The sequence below is a fragment of the Schistocerca cancellata genome, chromosome 9, assembly GCF_023864275.1.
Source record: "Schistocerca cancellata isolate TAMUIC-IGC-003103 chromosome 9, iqSchCanc2.1, whole genome shotgun sequence".
In the NCBI taxonomy this organism is placed as follows: domain Eukaryota; kingdom Metazoa; phylum Arthropoda; class Insecta; order Orthoptera; family Acrididae; genus Schistocerca; species Schistocerca cancellata.
The window spans coordinates 62,894,789-62,914,683 of record NC_064634.1 but is presented as its reverse complement, the minus strand read 5'-3'; the positions used below and the strand labels follow the sequence as shown (position 1 = coordinate 62,914,683).

The 19,895-nt window shown below is 39.6% G+C and overlaps 1 protein-coding gene across 1 annotated transcript in view; it reads left to right on the top strand.

The window, feature by feature from the left end:
* Nucleotides 1-19,895, top strand: part of LOC126100209 (merlin) — a 170,593-nt gene that overhangs the window by 24,596 nt on the left and 126,102 nt on the right. The window contains exons 2-3 of the mRNA XM_049910771.1: nucleotides 5,439-5,568; nucleotides 11,546-11,751. Of these exons, the coding sequence (XP_049766728.1) occupies nucleotides 5,439-5,568; nucleotides 11,546-11,751 (336 nt within the window). The remainder of the gene's footprint in view (nucleotides 1-5,438; nucleotides 5,569-11,545; nucleotides 11,752-19,895) is intronic.

The following is a 19,895-nucleotide window of genomic DNA, read 5'->3' as shown; positions in this document are numbered from 1 at the left end:
GCTTCAGTTGTTAAACTGTCAGTTCAGAAAACTGATGCTGCTACACAAATAGAGATTGCTAGTGTCAGAACTGGTACCTGTGTTTGTCAATGTACTTTTGTGTTGTTACAGTTACTTCAAAGCCTACACTTCCTCCCAGAACATCAGACGAGGCTGTAGTAGCTGATGTTGTTGAGCTCTCTGCTCCTCCAAAGGTTCAGTCAAGTCCATTGCCCAGCGCTGCAATTAGCACTGCCATGGTTGTGGCTCTGAAGCCTACACCGACAATAATCAAAGGTCACGCATCCACTACCAACGGAGTGAGGAAGTAAACAGTGTGACAATGTAAATGCCGTCCTCTCTGACGTCTCTCGTGATTCTTCTGTAGAGCTAATGGACCCTGAGGTCGGACTGGGACAATCATCTCGCACCAAGACTGAGCCTCATCCATGATGGGCTCCCCTCCCTGGCAGAAAAATAGAGTGAAATTGCAACCTCTGTGATAGATAGCTCCCATATTACAGTAGAACATTAGTGAGTTCAAGACACATGTGGAAGAACGGAAACTGCTAGCGCAGGAATGCCCTGTGCTAGAGAGCAAGAAAATGGTATGGGAAGTATTCCTAGACTCCATCAGCTGTCCCACTTCAAAAAAAGTATGGGAATCCATTGGAGTATTTCCGGTAAACAGTCATTTGTTAATAGCAGCAGAGCTGAAACGTGTGTCTCCAAATAACACACAAAGGCATTGCTCAGACAATTGCAGAACATTTTGCAGTGACTACAGCCAATGTTAGCCATGATCTGACATTTTGCCATTACCTTGTGAATGTAGAGAGGGGAATGTTGGAATTCAGATCTCACAATTCTTAGTCTTACAAGTGCCCTTTCTTTGTTTGGGAGCTGGAATTGGCACTGTCTGAGCCACATGATACTGCACCCGGTCACATCCAGAACCGGTACTGCATGCATTGGCATTTGCCAGCAGTGTCAAAGTAAATCCTCCTTGAAAGTTTTAATTTTATATGGCAGAAAGGCAACTTACCCAGCTCAAGAGAAGTACCACACACATCCCAGTAGTTACCAGAGCATCGCCTTAAAGCGCTGTGTAGGAAAGACCCTAGAGCGAATGGTTATCTGTCACCTGGTCTGGTTGTTAAAGACCAGGCAACTCCTTAGCCATTCTCAGTGTGGATTCCGGAGATTTGTATCCATTGTTGATGCCCTGACCCTACTAGAGGCAGCTATTCAGCAGTCTTTTCTATGTAAAGATCACTGTCTTGGCATATTCTTCAATATCAGTAAGGCGTACGACAAGACTTGGAGACACAATATTCTCGAGCAACTCCGTCAATGGGGCTTTCATACGCATCTCCCCACTTTCATACATTTCTTCCTTTCTAATCACATTTTAGGTCTCAGATTGGTGGTGTACTGTTGCATGGTTTTGAGTGGCAGGCTGGTGTTCCTTAGAGCATTACTCTCTTTGCTATAGCCATGAACAGCATCACGTCTACAGTAAGAAGCCCTGTACAGTTCTCCTTATATGTGGACAATTTTGGTATTTTCTGTTCCTCCTCCAGTGTTGCATGTCAGTTGCAGCTTACTGTGCAGATGGTTAGAGGAGTAGGCTGAGCAAATGGGTTCCCATTTTCTGCAGATAAGTGTGTGTGTCTTCATTTTAATCATACTCATTGTATTTTTATTTTAACTGACTTGCATATGAGGGACACCTACCACATTTTAAAGACTTTTTGAGGTTCCTGGGGCTCATTTTTGCCCCCGAACTATCATAGTTACCACACTTGAGAGACCCGAAAGTTAGAACCCAGAAGGAATTCGGTATCATAAAGTGCCTTAGCCACAGATCTTGCAGAGCAGACAGGGCATGTCTGCTCCAGTTTTATAGGCCTTTAGTGAATTTGTGGCTAGACTATGGTGCACAGTGTATGGGTCAGTGAGGCCTTCTTACCTGCAGGTTATTGACACTATCCACCATGAGGGGATTAGACTGGCCACAGATGCTTACAAGACCAGCCCCGTATCTAGTCTCTGTGCTGAGGCTGAGGAACCTCCGCTCACCATCGAGTGACAACTGCTCATGGTGCATCAGCCATGTGAGTTCCTCACATACCATTACGTTGCTTGTCCACCTCTGGAATGCTTTTTCTCTAGTCACCCACGGACAACGATGCCATTCAGTATCCACGTGTAGTGTGTGCTGAAGTCACTTGGTGTGGAGCAAACATACAACCCCAAATTCAGGGTTTTAACTGCCTACCACCCAGATTAATTTCAGATTTGGTGCCGTGCAGGACAGATTGTACTGCTGTCTATGTTTTTAATAAATTATTTTATGACATTTTAACTGATCACTGCAACTCTGCAGCTGTCTTTAAGGATGGGTCAAAACAGGGTGACTCGGTTAGTTGCTCTGTCGTTTTCCCTGATCCTGTCCTCAAGGTCCAAATGCCTCGAGACTTCACTGTCTTTGATGCGGAATTATGTCTGATCTTGTGGGCACTGGAACAGATGAGATAGACTTCAAGTGCTAAATTACACGTCTGTGCGATTCTCTGTGTGCCCTATTCCCTTTCTACAATACTAGTACCCGGCAAATAAAATAGTCCGTAATATTCAGGACATTCTCCTCCAACTACAACAGCTGGGGAAGGAGGTATCTTCGTGCTGGGTGCCAGGGCATGTGGTTATTATGGGGAATGAAAGGACACATATAGCAGCCAAGGCAGCATGCCGTGATCCCCAGTTATTTCAATGCGCCATTCCCCTGCATTCTATCACCTTACACTCTTTAACATCCATTTTTATTTATTTACTTATTTAGGCATAACTAATTTGAGAGCCAAACAGACCAAAGAAAAAAAAATCATCTTTTATTTGACAGTGCACTTGCCCACAAAAGTTCTTCATAAGTGAGAAAACCAAATTTTGAAGTGTAATTTGTTTGTACATCTGGACTGTTCACCTTATGTCACACTCCTTGACTTCCACCAATTCTCACAGCTAAAGACATTAGTGGCTGCAAAGTGTTTTGCATCCACTGAAGGACTTAGGACAGCTGTACATAAATAATTTGTGTACTTTACATAATTGTGCTTCAGGGTTAGAATCTACTCTGTAGAAAAACATTAAACAACACGAATTGATCTAAAGAGAACTATCACAAAAATAAATTCACTGTTTTCTAAAGTAACGCATTCCTTCACTCTTAGGCTGAGGAATATTGTGTGTCATTGTACTGTAAGGTCCTCTGAAAGTATTTCATTTGATTCATTTATTCGTCCAGATATCTCACAATAATTTAAGATTTCTCTTCATTATAACAATGAAAATAGATAGCTTAAATTATACGTATACACCAAATATGAAATAATATTTATGTGAAGATAGGACAAGTAGTCAGCTATGGTCTTGATGAAGGAACCATCCCAATATTTGCTTGAAATTATTTAAGAAAACATGGGAAACCTAAATCATGATAGCCAGACGGAGTAAATTCTATCTTCCTGAATGTGATCTCTCTCTCTCTCTCTCTCTCTCTCTCTCTCTCTCTCTCTCTCTCTCTCTCTCTCTCTGTGTGTGTGTGTGTGTGTGTGTGTGTGTGTGTGTGTGTGTGTGTGTTTGTTTGTTTGTTTTTACAATTGCACTGCGTCGGTTCATTGTACAGTGTTCTTTGACATACACACAATTTGCAGCAGGTAACTTATGCTTTCAATGTAATTTTGGACTGCATCATTGCTCACATTAGACATCTGGTGACTGCTGGAGCGTGAACATACTGCTATGCATCTGGCACTCATTACAGTCTGATTGGAAAACTCACTCTGTCCTGTAAACATGCAACTATGCCCCATGCATGTTTTTATGTCCTCCCCTCCATCCACCTGAGTAACTTTGGTCACAATCCCCCCGTAAAGAGAAGAAAAGCAAACCTACATTTATGGCATTTGTGGATTTAGATAAAGATTTTGACAATGTTGACTGGAATATTCTCTTTGGAATTCTGAAGGTAGCGGGGATAAAATACAGGGAGCAAAACACTATTTACAACTTGTAGGGGCATTAAATTGAAGCAGTTGTTGAGAAGGGAGTGAGACATGGTTATAGCCTGTCGCTGGTGTTACTCAGTGTGTACATTGAAGAAGCAGTATAGGAAACCAAAGAAAAATTTGGAATGGGAAGGGAGAAAAAAACTTTGTGGTTTGCTGATGAGATTGTAATTCTGTCAGAGATACAAAGGACTTGGAAGACCAGTTGAGTGCAATGGACAGTGTCTTGAAAGGATTATATAAGACAAACATCAACATAAGCATAACAAGGATAATGGAATGTTGTTAAATTAGATCAGATGATGTTAAGGGAATTAGGTTACGAAACAAGTCACTTAAAGTAGAAGATGAGTTTTGCTATTTGGGCAGCAAAATAACTGGTGATGACCGAAGTTAAAGAGGATATAAAATGTATACAGGCAGTGACAAGAAAAGCATTTCTGAAGAACAGAAATTTGTTAACACTGAATATAAATTTATGTGTTAGGAAAGTCTTTTCTGGAGGTACTTGTCTGGAGTGTAGCCATGCATGGAAGTGAAGCATGGACGATAAACAGTTTAGATGAAAAGAGAATACAAGCTTTCGAAATGTGGTGCTACAGAAGAATGCTAAAGATTAGATGGGTTGACCATGTGACTAACGAGGAGGTACTGAATTCAATTGGGTAGACAATGAATTAGTGGCAAAACTTGACCGAAAGAAGGGATTAGTTGATAGGAAACATTCTGAGACATCTAGGGATCACCAGTTTAGTATTGGAGGGAAGTGTGGGTGGTAAAAATCATAGAGGGAGACCAGGAGATTAATACACTAAGCAGATTCAGAAAGATGTAGGTTGCAGTAGTTATTTCGGAGATGAAGAGGCTTGTTTAAGATAGAGTAGCAGGGAGAGCTGCATCAAACCAGTCTTTGGACTGAAGACCACAACAACAGCAGTAATCCACTACTGATTGCTGCAGCAGAATTTCACAGGTAGCAGGGCTCTGTATATGTGAAATGGTACAGTGATGTCGCATTACGACTAGGGATTCACTTGTCATTTTAATCTGACTGGCTGGGAGATATACGAGTGGGGAAATTTAGTTTTTGTGCTGTCATTATGTCATTCAAGTTTCCATTAGGATCCAACTCATATAGATAACACAGCTTTATCAACATATACTATAGTACCCATTAAGCTTGCTAGGTAGTCAAAATTGCAATTGCAACTAATAAAATTGGTTGACATTAGAAATATCATATTCACACTCAGATATGTTTATTCATGCATAATATTTGAATGATAGTGGCCTTTTTCTAGAAATAAAATATTATAAACATAAATTGTAATCATGTGTAGTGTAATTTTTTTGCACTTTATTTTTATTGGGCCTTCATATTAATTTCAGTGGCGTGCTACTGGAAGAGATCTGTTCGATTTGGTGTGCCGCACTATTGGACTAAGAGAAACATGGTATTTTGGACTTCAGTATGAAGATTCAAAAGGCTTTATATCATGGTTGAAACTGGACAAGAAAGGTAATTTCTGATTTACTGAAGCACCATAGTGTGGGAACAGTATTCTGTGATACAGCATTCGTACAGTGATAAAAACTCAGATGTATTTCTTGTAGTTTCTGCCAATCAGTTATTGTTGCAGATTGCTGCCAGGTTTATTACTTGAAGTTTTGACAGTTAATAATTAACTTTATAATGATTCCAGAATGAGATATTCACTCTGCAGTGGAGTGTGCACTGATATGAAACTTCCTGGCAGATTAAAACTGTGTGCCGGACCGAGACTCTAACTCGGGACCTTTGCCTTTCGCGGGCAAGCGCTCAACCATCTGAGCTACCCAAGCATGTCTCACGCCCCATCCTCACAGCTTTAGTTCTGCCAGTACCTCGTCTCCTACCTTCCAAACTTCACAGAAGTTCCATTTGAACCTTGCAGAACTAGCACTCCTGGAAGAAAGGTAGGAGACGAGATACTGGCAGAACTAAAGCTGTGAGGACGGGGCGTGAGCCGTGCTTGGGTAGCTCAGATGGTAGAGCACTTGCCTGCGAAAGGCAAAGGTACCAAGTTTGAGTCTCGGTCCGGCACACAGTTTTAATCTGCCAGGAAGTTTCAACTTTATAATGTTCAAAAGATGAGCTTCAAAAACTGATAAAACTAAGCTTGTGGGGCATAGAAAAAAGTGAAAATTGAATATATATGTTTACTCACTGAATTGGCTGTTTTGACTCAGCTCCCATGTTGTTTTACCAAATCTCTTGATGCATGTGTGAGGGTCATGCTTAAGAAAACGCTATAAATAGTAATTTCCAATACCTTTTTTACATGAGTAAGACATTTTTACATATATGAATATTTGTTGATGGAACCAAAGTGTGAAAAAGAACTAAATAATAAAATAACAAGAAGTGAAAGAACTATCATTATGTACATTGTTTTTCATACCATTTTTGAAGAATATTATGAAAAATGCTAACTATTGCTGGTGACTTGTTACTTACTTATGTATTCTAATCTTCTGATTTTGATGGTAAGTCCTTTGGGAGGGTCATTAGTTATCAGATAGGTTTTCAGAAAGAATATATGAGATTGAATTCTAACTTAGACAAAAACAAGTATTTTTCACTGATAGAGGTAAAAACAGCAAGGGCTAATGGTTTTATGGTAGGAGGCAAACTGTGGTAAAAGGAGGACTGAAAATGAAGAAGCAGTTATAAAAACAGGATTTATAAAGTGGTTCATTGTAGCAACTACTGTTAGAGGAGAATTTAATTTATTATGATAGTGGGGGTGGCTTTGCACAAGCTTAAAATAAATATTATAGGCTATATTCAGAAACCTTTGCTGAAGTTTTAAAGCTGCTTCAATAGCAAAGAGCACTTGAACACAGGTTTAAATGTAACCAAAATCTCATACATGAACAAATACTGAAAGAAGCCAAAATTAGTGTTATATGATTGATATGTCTGAAGCATTTGTTGTATTTAAAGTAAAGTTCTATCTACCAATTTGATTGAGACACTTGGTGACAATAATGGCATCAAAGTTGAGGATAATAGAGATAATGCCGGTACACTAAATTTTTTTTCCCAAAATTATTTCACCGAGGAAGATCATGCTGAAATTCCTCCTTTCAACCATTGCTTAAACATCTAAATGACAAATAACTAAATAACTGTCTATGGGACACAACATTAGCTAAAAATCACTCAGCAAAGGAAAAGTGACAGGACAGAGTGATCTGCCCAAATGATCCACCTAGACTACGCTAAAGAACTTGCTCCTCTTCTAGCAGCAGTTTACTGTAGATTGCTGGAGGAGTGAAAAATGCATAGCCCATTCACATTTTCAAGGAGCTCTATTGAACAGACACATGCAAATGTAGATGAGTTTTGTAGGAGTTCAAAGACTGGTTTGTTGTAGTCTATCCTGTGCAGGCCTTTTCATCTCTGCATAACTACTCAAACCTACATCCATTTGAACCTGCTTATTGTATTCAAGCTTGTACAATTTTTATCTCCATATTTCCTGCCATCACCAAATTGACTATTCCTGGATGTCTCAGGCTGTGTCCTATCAACAGATCCCTTCTTTTAGTCAGGTTGTGCCTTAAAAACTTCTTTATTCCCCAGTTTGATTCATTACCTCGTCATTTGTTATTCTATATATACATCTAATATTCAGCATTGTTCTGTAGCACTATTCTATTCTTGCTAGTCATCCACATTTCACTTCCAAACAAGGCCATATTCCAGACAAATAAAAGATTAATAAAAGATTTCCTGCCACTTAAATTTATATTAGATGTTAACAAATTCCTGTTATTCAGAAACGCTTTTTCTGCTATTGCCTGTCCTCATTTTGTATCTTTCCTACTTGGCGCATCATAACTTATTTTGCCGCCCAAATAACATGCCCTAATTTAATTTCTTTAGCATCACCTGATTTCATTTGGCTACATTCCAGTAGTCGTGTTTTACTTTTGTCAATGTGCATCGTATAATAAGCTTTTTTTCAAGACACTATCCATTCCATTCAACTGCTCCTTCAAGTCATTTGCCATTGCTGACGGAATCACCAAGCTGTTGGCAAACCTCTAAGTTTTTATTTCTTCTCCCTGAACTTTAATTTCCATTTCAAACTTCTCCTTCATTTCTTTCACATCTTGCTGAATGCACAGATTGAATAACATCTTACACCTTTCCAGTTGCCTCACACTTTTTCTCTGTCCCTACTTCTGTCAGCTTAAGCAAACACTCATCAAAGACAGTGTCACCATGGCCACAGATAGAAGCATTTGGGAGTTTGCCTTTGTGTGTGTGTGTGTGTGTGTGTGTGTGAGAGAGAGAGAGAGAGAGAGAGAGAGAGAGAGAGAGTCAGTCTTAGACTGGAAAATAATTGCAGCTCACTGGTTAGTTACATCTATGTACTGTTACTCATCATCTGTATGCAACTGTCACTGAGGAACAGGTGAGCAGTTGATTTTGCTCATTTCTGTTTATTGATTCCTCCTTGGAATTTCATTTATTGTAGTAGCTACATCATAAGAAGGAAAAAATCAAATTTGCAATTTTTATGTTAATATTTTGTGTTTGATAAAGAGAAATAGCATTGAATTGTAGAACTAGTGGCAAAATTCTTTAGATTGTGTCAAGTTTACGTGGTCTTGGAGTGTTACATTTAATTTCTTCTGTTAACTTTAGACAAACTGTCATCAGTGTTATTTCTCCACATTGACAAGTCAGTTGCAGTTCTGTGAAAGCCTCCTTCATATTGTTGTGCCTGTTTGTAATTGTTGTTTGTATATTTTATATCAGGTGGCATATCTGGCTTTGGGGTCATTAAAAATCTGTTTCTTCAGCCATAACAAATTCTCCCTCTTGGTCTCTTATCAGAAACATTCTGATCGAAGTATACGCAAGAACTTCTAAGAGGAGCTTTTCTTTCCATATGGCTCTAAGCTGTAATTGTTTTACTTCAAGGATCCACAGGAGAATTTTTTCCCATCCTAAATGCTGTCATATATCTCAATCCATATGCCTGGATGTTAAAGTTCTTGGGCTGCTATGTCTTCATGAAAAATATTGCCATTCTCTGGTCCATTTTTGTCTTTTGTAGCCAGTAACAAAAGAGCCTCATTTCTGTTGCCTTGAAAGAACTCTTTGCTGTCTTAATAATAGTTCCTGCCTCCATTCTATATTGTAGTGTCTTGATATTACATTCAAGTGACAACAGATTGAAACAATGTTCCTGTGTGGGTTTCTTATATCCTTAAAGTTATCACACAATGGCATGGAATGGTGACGGGCAACAGTGAAGATGGAACTTTCATTTTAAAGTTATCTGCAGTAGCTGTGTTACAATGTATTATGATTGCATATTATTTCTTAAAAAATACAAAAATCATCAGTTTCCTTTGTATGCTGTTTTCATTCCTAGCGAAACTTTCAGTAATCACTAATAACTATCTGGCAATGTTTTTTAGAGGAATACACCACCCTTTGGCTCTGTGTTTTTGTCTATTTCCTGTGTGCAATCTAGATTTTGACTTCCACACTATACCGAGTATAGTGATCTTAGCCTATTAACGTATTTTGCTGTGTACTGTGCAAGATGACATATACACAATTCAGCATGTTTGCTTAACATGATATAATTGGTACAAAATTAATGTCTTGTGGGAATGGAGCACATTATCACACTAACACATCATCTTGTGGGAATGGAGCACATTATTCCACTAACACATCATATCTGCAATAACCACCCAGAGCAGATAAACACAAGTTGTTGGAAATTTCGGAGAAAGTTTTGTTACAATATGTGACTGTTTTTCATGGTTAGGGTGTGGTCCCGTTATTGAGCTTAAGAAAACGTTAATTGCAGAAGGATGCAAACAGAACAGTTTCGAGATGATGGTAGTTTGTATCTGCACAACACTGCAACATGTCATAAAGCAGCATCTATGAGGCAATGGTTTGTGAACAATAACATTCCTAAAATGGAATAGGGTCCCATTCCTCCACAGACATTCAGACGCATCATTAAAAGTGTCTCCTCCAGCAGTGTGCAAGCTGTCATAAATGCCAAAGAAGAACACACTCCATCGTAAGGTTCACTAATAGGGATCCAGATAATTGTGACCAGGTTGTGTGGGCTGGGCCGGGGGGGGGGGGGGGGGGGGGGGCAACAAAATGATGCCATCTGTCGATATTCTGGGATGTTTGGACTTGATGACGCACTTCAGTTTTTGCGAAGTATCCGTGTAAGTATTAATTGTGATACCATGTTCCGGAAAGTCAGTAAGCAGCGAGATCCTAGCTGTCAAAGACTTTCCTAGAGCTGATGTGCATGGATTTGGATTTTTTCATTAGCGTGAGTTCGTGTTTTTACTATTATTGGCTCTGACACTTGTACTCGGGCTCAAAATGATGACATAATGATTCACCTCCCATGACAGTATGTGACAGGAAATGATATTATTCATTGTGATACTATTCCAGATGCTGCGGTGATGTCAAAATTCTGTTCAATTCCTGCTCCTCTGTAAGGCTCTGGGAACCCACTGTGCACAGGTTTTCTGAAACTTCAGATGCTCTGACATGATGGTGGGAGTGGAACCATGACTGATGCCCAACATGAACCAAATGTCTTCCACCATATGTTGGTCATCTCTGAGCATCCACTACAGCAATGGCAAAAGGGCTAGTTACATGATGAGCCTCTCCTGGCCGACTGCTGTCTTTCAATGACATCCGACATTCTTGAAGTCATTTATTCCATGCAAACATGTGTGCATGTGTTCACCATACACAGCAGGCATTTAATCATTAATGTCACTTCCTGACATCCCATCCGCAGTCAAAAACTGCACTACACCTCACTGTTCCTCTTTCCCGGTCTCCATAATGAAGTCAAATGCACGTACAACTTGTTGACCTCACATAAAGCATGTCTTAAAGACAATGGCACAGTGGCGAACATCTTACTATTCCTTACTGATTCCTAGGTGAGGACACTTCAATACACACATCTACATGTGTTACCAATGTCCACACCATGTTCGTTATATAGTTTCTCATTTTCATTTTACTGTACCTTATAGACATAGTGTGTTGTACACGACATGGCAGGTCTCACCATGTCTCCATGTGCATGCAAGACAAAGACCACAAAGTGTTCAAACAAACTATAAAACAATTCCAAATGTAGTATGTGTGCCCTCATTTTGATGATTGTTGTTAATTTCATTTCTACTGTCTGAAACACAATTGTTTGTGTGTATAAACATACCCACGCCTCTCTCTCTCTCTCTCTCTCTCTCTCTCTCTCTCTCTCTCTCTCTCTCTCTCTCACACACACACACACACACACACACACACACACACACACACACACACAGAGAGAGAGAGAGAGAGAGAGAGAGAGAGAGAGAGAGAGAGAGAGAGAGAGAGAACGAATAAAAATAGAGAGAAACCTTCACCCTTAAAATGGTTTCAGTGCAGGACCAAGGCATCCCACAACAGCCTCAAACAGCATTCATGTTTCTGGGGAAGTTCTATCCTGAAGATGTGGCGGAAGAATTGGTGCAAGAGGTTACTCAGCATCTGTTCTTTCTGCAAGTTAAACAAGCGATCCTATCAATGGACATCTACTGCCCTCCAGAGGCATCTGTTTTGCTTGCATCGTATGCTGTGCAAGCTAAGGTGAGCTCATAGCAGTATACAACTAATTTTCATCAGGAAAAGTATACTAAAGTGACAGTACTCAGTAATTTACCATTCCCAGATGTGCCAGAGGGATCCATATCTGAAATCCAAAACATTAACTTAGGAGAAAGAATGCCAAGTCTGCAGAGTTTGCATATTAAAATATACTGCTGAATGTTGCCCCCCCACCTCCTCCTGCTCCCCTCTGACCCTAGTGGAAAATGAATTGTAAGAAGGTCCTCTGTTTCTACAGAAATCAATACTTTCTTACACCTGAAATACTGGTAAGTAAGAAATAATTCTCAACCACTGTTAAGCCAAAGGCACCAATATCAATATTATAAAACTATTATATGTCATTTTTTTTTCTTCATTCTGTATTGATAAAATCAATAAAGGTATGGTGGGTGAAGTACATTCTGACTGTGGAGCTATAGGACTGGCAAGAATCTATTTGATGATATCTTTATTACAGAGTCAGAACTGCAAACATTACTGGTCAAATTTCTGTGTATGACTGAATCTTAAATATTTGTAGAAAATCTTTCAAACAGTGGAAAATCCCAAATGTAATTACAAAACTAATTAAGACAGATTGCTACCCACCACATAGGAGAGGCATTGAGTTTCTGATACAGGGTGTCTACGAACCGGGACAACTGGGAGATCCGGGAAAAACCCTGGAATTTTTTTGAATTCCGCGAATTTTTCATTGTTTTTGTTCTCAGTTAAATTTTTGTAATTTTGACTCGTAAGAACCAGTACTCTAACAAAGGATATTACTGTATCCTATTACTGCAGAATAATACTGCAGCCATAAAACATGAACAAGAGAAAAAACTAAAATAAAACTTAAATTTCAAAGGAAGTGCGCAATTTACAGCAACAGAATACAGTGCTCATACAAGCGTCTGCCAACAGCAAAATGTGTCAAAGGCTTTAGGACAGGGCTTCACAACATACGTGCTCGCGGAGCAAGCTGTGAGCAGCAAGGCGCGAGCACGGAGCAGCACGAGCACCCTACCCCCACTACCGGACCAGAGCGGAGAGTGGGGAGAGTCACGTGGGGCACACAACAGCTGCCGCCAGTCAGTGTAAATCTGCGGCCACCTGCAGGGATATCACTCACGAATTATTACTGTGACAAATGAAACAAATAAAGGAGAATGTACACGTGCCACATAATTTTATTAGCTTAGTGTATGCCTCTACATTTGTATTAATTTGTGAACTGTTACACAATAAAAGGTGTCACTGAAGTGTGGTTTTCTCTGTTATCTTGTACTTTTTGCCCTTTACAATTGCGTCTATGTTCGGAGTAATTGTTCTTGTGCATCGTAGGCGTAGTGTGCAGTTTAAATTTTGATCAGACAATGCGTTTCTCAGGTGCGTCTTGTTACATTTCATTGCAGAGAACAGTTATTCACAAACATACATGGAACCGAACATTGATATTATTGTAGCCGCCAGTTTGTGCAAATGAGGAACTCTATCCTGAGGGAAGTGTCTGTAAAATTCCAAAATGTTTTTCTTGTTCTGAAATTTGTCTCTGTATTCTCTGTCACACTGCAGGTTAATAATTTCTAGTTGCAGCTCAGGACGAATCTCTTCAATATTCGCTGAATATGGAGAGGAGAACAGATCAGAATCACTGTCTAGTGCTGTCAGATCTTGAAAGCGTTGATCAAATTCTTCCTTAAGGGCAACTGAACTATGTGAATAATGTTCACAGTCTTTGTGAACATCTTGCATGGATGATAATTTAGGAAAATGAGCTAGATTTCCTGTTTCCAGCTGACTCACCCAAAGTGTCAATTTCATTTTAAAAGCTCGTATTCGATCTATGAAATGAGTAATAAGCAGAACTGTACCTTGTAGTGAAATGTTCAAAGCATTCAGATGGCTAGTTAAATCTGCTAAGAACGCGAGATCACATTTCCATGAAGGCTCTTTCAATTCAGGAACACACATGTTATTTATTTCCATGAACATATTTATCTCATCTTATAGGCAAAAATTTGATTTAATAATTCGCCACGACTAAGCCAGCGGACCTCGCTGTAATAAGGCAGGCTACCGTACTGGCTTTCTACATCCTCAAGAAAGCTTTTAAATTGTATGTGTTGTAGCCCATGCTTCCTTATATAATTGGTTGTACGAACAACAACACTCATCACATTTTTTAGAGTGATACTCTTTGCATGTAAGTTTTCCTGGTGGATCACACAGTGAACGCCCCTTATTTCATTCGGCATGGTCAGTTTTTGCATTTTCTCCTTCAACAGCGCAACGAAACCTAATTTTTTCCCTGTCATCGCTGGTGCACCGTCTGTAGACACTGAAACTAAAGAATTCCACGACAAACCTATATTTTCAACACTTTCTTCAACACTACTTAAAATATCACCTCCGGTTGTAGTGTTCTTCATGGCTACTACATCGAGGAGCTCCTTCCTCACCTGAAGATCTCTATTAACACCTCTAATAAATATGGAAAGCTGTGCTGTTCCAGTGATATCAACACTTTCGTCCAGAGCTATAGAATACGCCATAAATTCTTTATAGATATTTGCTAGCTGGCTCTGGACGTCGTCTGCTATGTCCTGTATGCGACGCATAATTATCATGTCAGATAATGGCACAATCCAAAACTGTTCAACTTGAGATGGACACAAATGTTCCGCTGCAACTACCGAACATCTTTTATTAAATCGCCATCAGTGAAAGGGCGCAGGAATTTTGCTAAAAACAAAGCAATTTTGTAGCTCACTCTGAGAGCTGCCTCAGTTGATTTTTCTTCGTCAACCAGATTTCTTTGGATAGCTTCCTTTTAAGTTTAATAACTTCCTGTGCACGATCTGGTCCATCACATTTTCCACTTCCATAGTCTTTCGCGTGGTACGACATATAATGTCGCTGCAAATTAAATTTCCTGAAAGAATTCAGTGTTTTGTGACATACTAAACATTTTGCAACACCATCTTTTTCTGTAAACAGATACAACTCCTCCCGATGGGGGTTGAACTGCGAAAGCATGGTTGGGGTTACACAACGGCGACTTGACATGATTCTTAACCAGCGAAGTGACTGTTAGAGCTGATCGTAGTACTTTTAACGTTACACAGTCGGCGCGAATTCAATAGGCATGCTGCGGTCCTATTCATACGTGCGCGCGTATTTCCCCTCCCTCCCTACTCCGCGACCTTGCACATGCTCGCGAGCACGTGCCTGAGCAGCCGCGAGTACTTGCGCTCAAAACCGGCCAGTTGTTAAGCCCTGCTTTAGGAAGACCATGCAGTGCTTCATAGCAACAAATTCCTTCCTATGAGCATGACGTCACAACTGTTAACAGTAGATTTGTTTTAGCAGTTACGAATGGGATCATGCGCATGCGCAGTTGAGTAGTATCTTCTTCCGCTTCTGGCTACAGAAATGTGGCTGTTGGCTATGTAAGCAGTCGCAGTAAAAATAAAAGATTGCGCAGCAGCCCTGGATCTATGAGTGCGAGGGGGGGGGGGGGGGGGGACAAAATTGATATAAAACTTGTTTTCCAAAGCGCCTAGCATCCAGAGCACGTTGGTCTATCGATTATTCGTATGACTTTGAAACGTGTCCCTGTCAGTTTTTCAACATTGTTGAACACATTATAAGTTGATTTCTGAATGAATCATAAGTTGATTTGTGAATGCGTGCATAGTGTACGTGATGTCTCTGTCAGTGGAATCCTCGTCACATCTAGAAATAAACTTTCCTGCAGGCAAAAGAGGCTATGCGAGCTGAGCAGAGTATAGCTGATCGAAAGAAAGCCAACCACTGTCTGATATGTGGTTGATAGGGTTTGCGAATGATGAGCGTTGTTACGATCACCAGCGAAATCCATAGATTCAGACTACCAGAGTGCAGACAACATTGTTTGTTAGAACGAGGAAGGAGAAGAAACGGGGACATCACACAAATTATCGAAGAATACGACGATTCCAAATTTCTATAAAAATTTTGCACTACTACTTTTCGATCTCATGCTTGAGAAACTGGAGCGTATGAATGAAGTGTAAAACTATTTCCTAACATAAAGCTTTTTGCTTGTAGTAGGCCTAATAGGCATTTGATATTGGTACTTTGTGAATTATAATCTGCCATGTTATAAAAATGACCATTTCTGCCAAAACAGTCTCATTTATTTGGCTTGTGTTCCAATTGCTGCAGTATTATAAAGGCCTATTTTGTTTTATCTCGTAGACAGTGACAAAATATAGGTAATCAGGTCAAGAAACCACGCCAATCTTGGGCCTATTTGTAATTACAGCTTTTTCAGTATTAGACAACGACATTTCGATTTTTCATGTAGCAAAACGTTTGACGAACTTTGATGGGGTAACAGATCCTTTCGCAGAAAGGAAAGCATGCCATGTAAAGCTGTAGCAAGATTAGAGAGAAAAAAATTCTAGGAGCTAAGGATTGAAGAAATGTGTACTGTCTTGCTTGTCTCTTCTCTTTACTGGCTTTATGTATCCTATACTTAATTCTACGTCACACAAAGCAGCAAGTTGTTAGCTAATACAGAATAAAGAGTGCAAATTTTCTGAAGAGTTTAAAAAAAAAAAAAAAAAAAAAAAAAAGAGGGGCAGGATGTTAAACTGGCCGACTGGAAGCAGGAGAGGCACCATAGGACATTTCAATTTCCGCTGTCCTGAATATAGTTCGATGGCACGGCACACTTAAGATCAGATAACATGTCTTACAATTCCTCGGACACGTATGTTGTATGCATCCGAGTCTTCAGAAAGATGTGCGCTACAAAATGAACGTATTTTTGAAAATTCAATTTTTTTTTTTAATTTTGGCTTCCTATCTCAAACGCTCGAGGGACGCCACTATCTACATTTGCCCCCTTTCGGAAATATCGTAGATATGGGTCTTATGCGCAGAGCAGTCTGAGTTACAATAGGGAAGCGGGTAGTCTCCATGTGACCCGTGTTTACATTTAGAGATTTTGCTATTTCCTCTTTGTCTACTGCACTCACGTCAAATGAAAACAAAATTGATTTCTTTGGTGGGAGCTATCATGTGAATTAAAATACATTCACATAATTACATAATTACGGAAGGCTAAAATACGTTATTAGTTTCAGATTTTATTTTATTTCCACCTTACTGACAATCAGGCATTAATTGCCATGCAGAACAATGAAGTTATTTTTATCGGTTTGCTGAAGAAATTTTCTTTTATTAATCTTTTCCACTGAGGCAGTAAATATATTTGAAACAAAGGGCTTAATTTCAAACTATTGGCTAGTTTCAACTGTTCGGTGCATTTCAAGTGTACATTTTCATCTTCTAGCATGTATGGCATTATGCCATAACAAAGAACGAAACATGAGATAACAAAGTACTGGTACCCAAGGAAATTTACATCCCGAAACCACATTGAAAAGCTTAATATCAGGTCGATGCCTACTTCACTGGGAATCTGGGACTCATTTAAAAATCAGCTCTTTGGTAACGAGCCACTTAGAAGAATTTATAGCCCAGAAGATCACACTTTTATGTCATTATTAAAACATTTACTGGCACATTTGTGTGATATGTCTTAAAATGTAATACGTGCGTAAAAGACCAACATTATATGTGAAAGCTTAGCTTCTCTCACAGTGTATTGGCCTTGGAGACCAATATTATATGTGAAAACTTTGTTTTTCTTGTAGCAACATTATGTATATTAATTTAAACCATTAACTTTTCCTGTTCGTGTGTTCGCGCTACTTAACAGTGATGTTTCTATTGGCGGACTACACCACGTGTCCGAAGCTCTGAATATCCGCTGTCATCGGCAGGCGAGATCACGTGACATGAGCTATGACTGGCTTACAAATACGGTTCGCAATCTCGATTTCAATGCTTCAGAAAGTAACATGCGGTGTTTGGTGGAATTCGAATTTATACTTTCATAATACAAAAATATGCGGGGTACATGTTACTGCACATCAGACATCTTTCCAAAAGATGTTTCGTTTTTTTCTAAAGCGCCGGTAAATTCTACGCCCATGTATAAAACCATAATCATTCAAAGGATTGATAAGTTATACTGTTCCGAGAGAAAATATACTGTCAATTAACAGGGGAAAACTATGTTTCCACCCGGGAGAATGTGTATTTTGAACCGGGAAATCTGGGAATTTTTTTTCTTTGTCCACGTATACACCCTGTGATAGGTACATTTAAAAGTACATATACTGTTGGATATTTATTAGCTATTGGACAATGCCCTTTGTCAGACTGGGAAAAGTTCTTTCTCAGACAAAAATGCATGTGCACAGCCCCCTCCCCTGCACACGTTCACACGTTCATACGTGCACAAGTGAAGTGAGAGGCAGAGAGGAGGAGGGTAGGGGTGGTGGAAGATGCTATAGTGCTGCCTATGGGAGTGTGCAGAGGTATGATGAAGAGAGTATGGTGGGATGCAAGGGTGCGCAGCATTGGTTGGCTCGGGAAGGTTGAGGGGAGAGCAGAGAAGCTGAAGGGGGGGGGCAGGGGGGGGGGCTATGTGAAGAAGCTGGAGTCTGGAGTGGGATAGAGAAGGGGATAGAGGGAGGTGGAGACAGGGACTAGTGATAGTTGAAGACAGGATGGTTACAGGAATGAAGTGCACGTCACAGGCAGAGTTCCCACCTGCGCAGTCCAAAAAACTGATGTTGATAGGAAGAACTGTGATGCACAGGTTGTGAAGCAGCCACTGAAGTCAGGCATACTATGTTCAACAGCCAGCCAGCCACAGTTTGGCAGTAGCCACTCACGTGAACAGACAGCTTGTCAGCGGTCATGACTGTGTAGAATTCTGCCCAGTACTTGCAACTAAAGGGCTGCTTTCATCGGTAGGGCAGCACTACAGTATCTTTCCCCACCCTTTACCCTTCTATACCTCTCTCTTCCACCACAAATCTCTTCTGCACTTACACTACACAGTGTAGCTGATATCATTACTCGCCCTAGAAGAGGAGACAACAGTGGCCTTTTGTATGTGACTTCGGCATGTGTGTGCTTTGTATAATAAAAGACTGCCCAATAGCTAAAAAATGTAAAAGAGTCTACATTTAATTGTTTCCATCCTCTGCTCAACTGCTTCTCTACGTGGTGAGTAGCAATCTATTCTAATTCATGTTATTATAGAACATCATTCCATTTTGACATACATTTTTCCTTGGCTGCATGGTATATAATACACTCGCACTTTTGCAAGTGCCTTTTATTTGTTCTTAATCTCTTAAACCTTTGTTTTAATATTCAGAGTCGACTGTATCTCCTTAATATATGAGCAGTAGTATTTATTAAACAACAAGATTATTTTTGAATTAATAAATTTTTAAAAAAATTGAAAATTGAACTGCAAGAATCTTTATTAATGATCAGTCTTTATGATTTCATTACACATTTGAAGTTACAGTTGGAAGCTCTAAAAGATGTCTTATTTTAAGTAAAAAATTGTTGATTTAATATTTCTGGTGTTATGTCAAAGTCTAACAGGTGTTTAGCTATACTTTTTGTGATAAATTATTTTGATTATTTTTCTCTCAACAGTCTTCTTTTCTTGTAAAAATTCTAAAAAGGTGTTATGTAATAGACCAAGATTCACTGATAACATTGCAGTTCTGTCAGAGACTTTAAAGGACTAGTAAGAGCAGTTGAGCAGACTGGATAGTATCTTGAAAAGAGGTTAGGAGATGAACATAAACAAAGTTAAAACAGGAGTAATGGATTGTAGCTGAAGTAAATCGGACAGTGCGGAGGAAATTAGATAAGGAAATGAGACAGTAAAACTAGTAGATGAGTTTTACTATTTGGGCAATGAAAGAACTGATGGCCGAAGTAGAGAGGATATAAATTGCTGATTGACAGTAACAAGAAAAGCATTTCAGAAAAAAAAGAGGAATTTTTTAACACTGATTATAAGTTTAAGTTCTCTCTCTCTCTCTCTCTCTCTCTCTCTCTCTCTCTCAAGGTATTTGTCTGGAATGTAGACTTGTATGGATGTGAAACATGGACGATAAGCAGTTCAGACAATAAGAGAACAGCAGCTTTTTAACTGTATAGAAGAACAGGACTAACCTGCCAACAGGTACTGTGTCGGGGGGTGGCAGAGCATG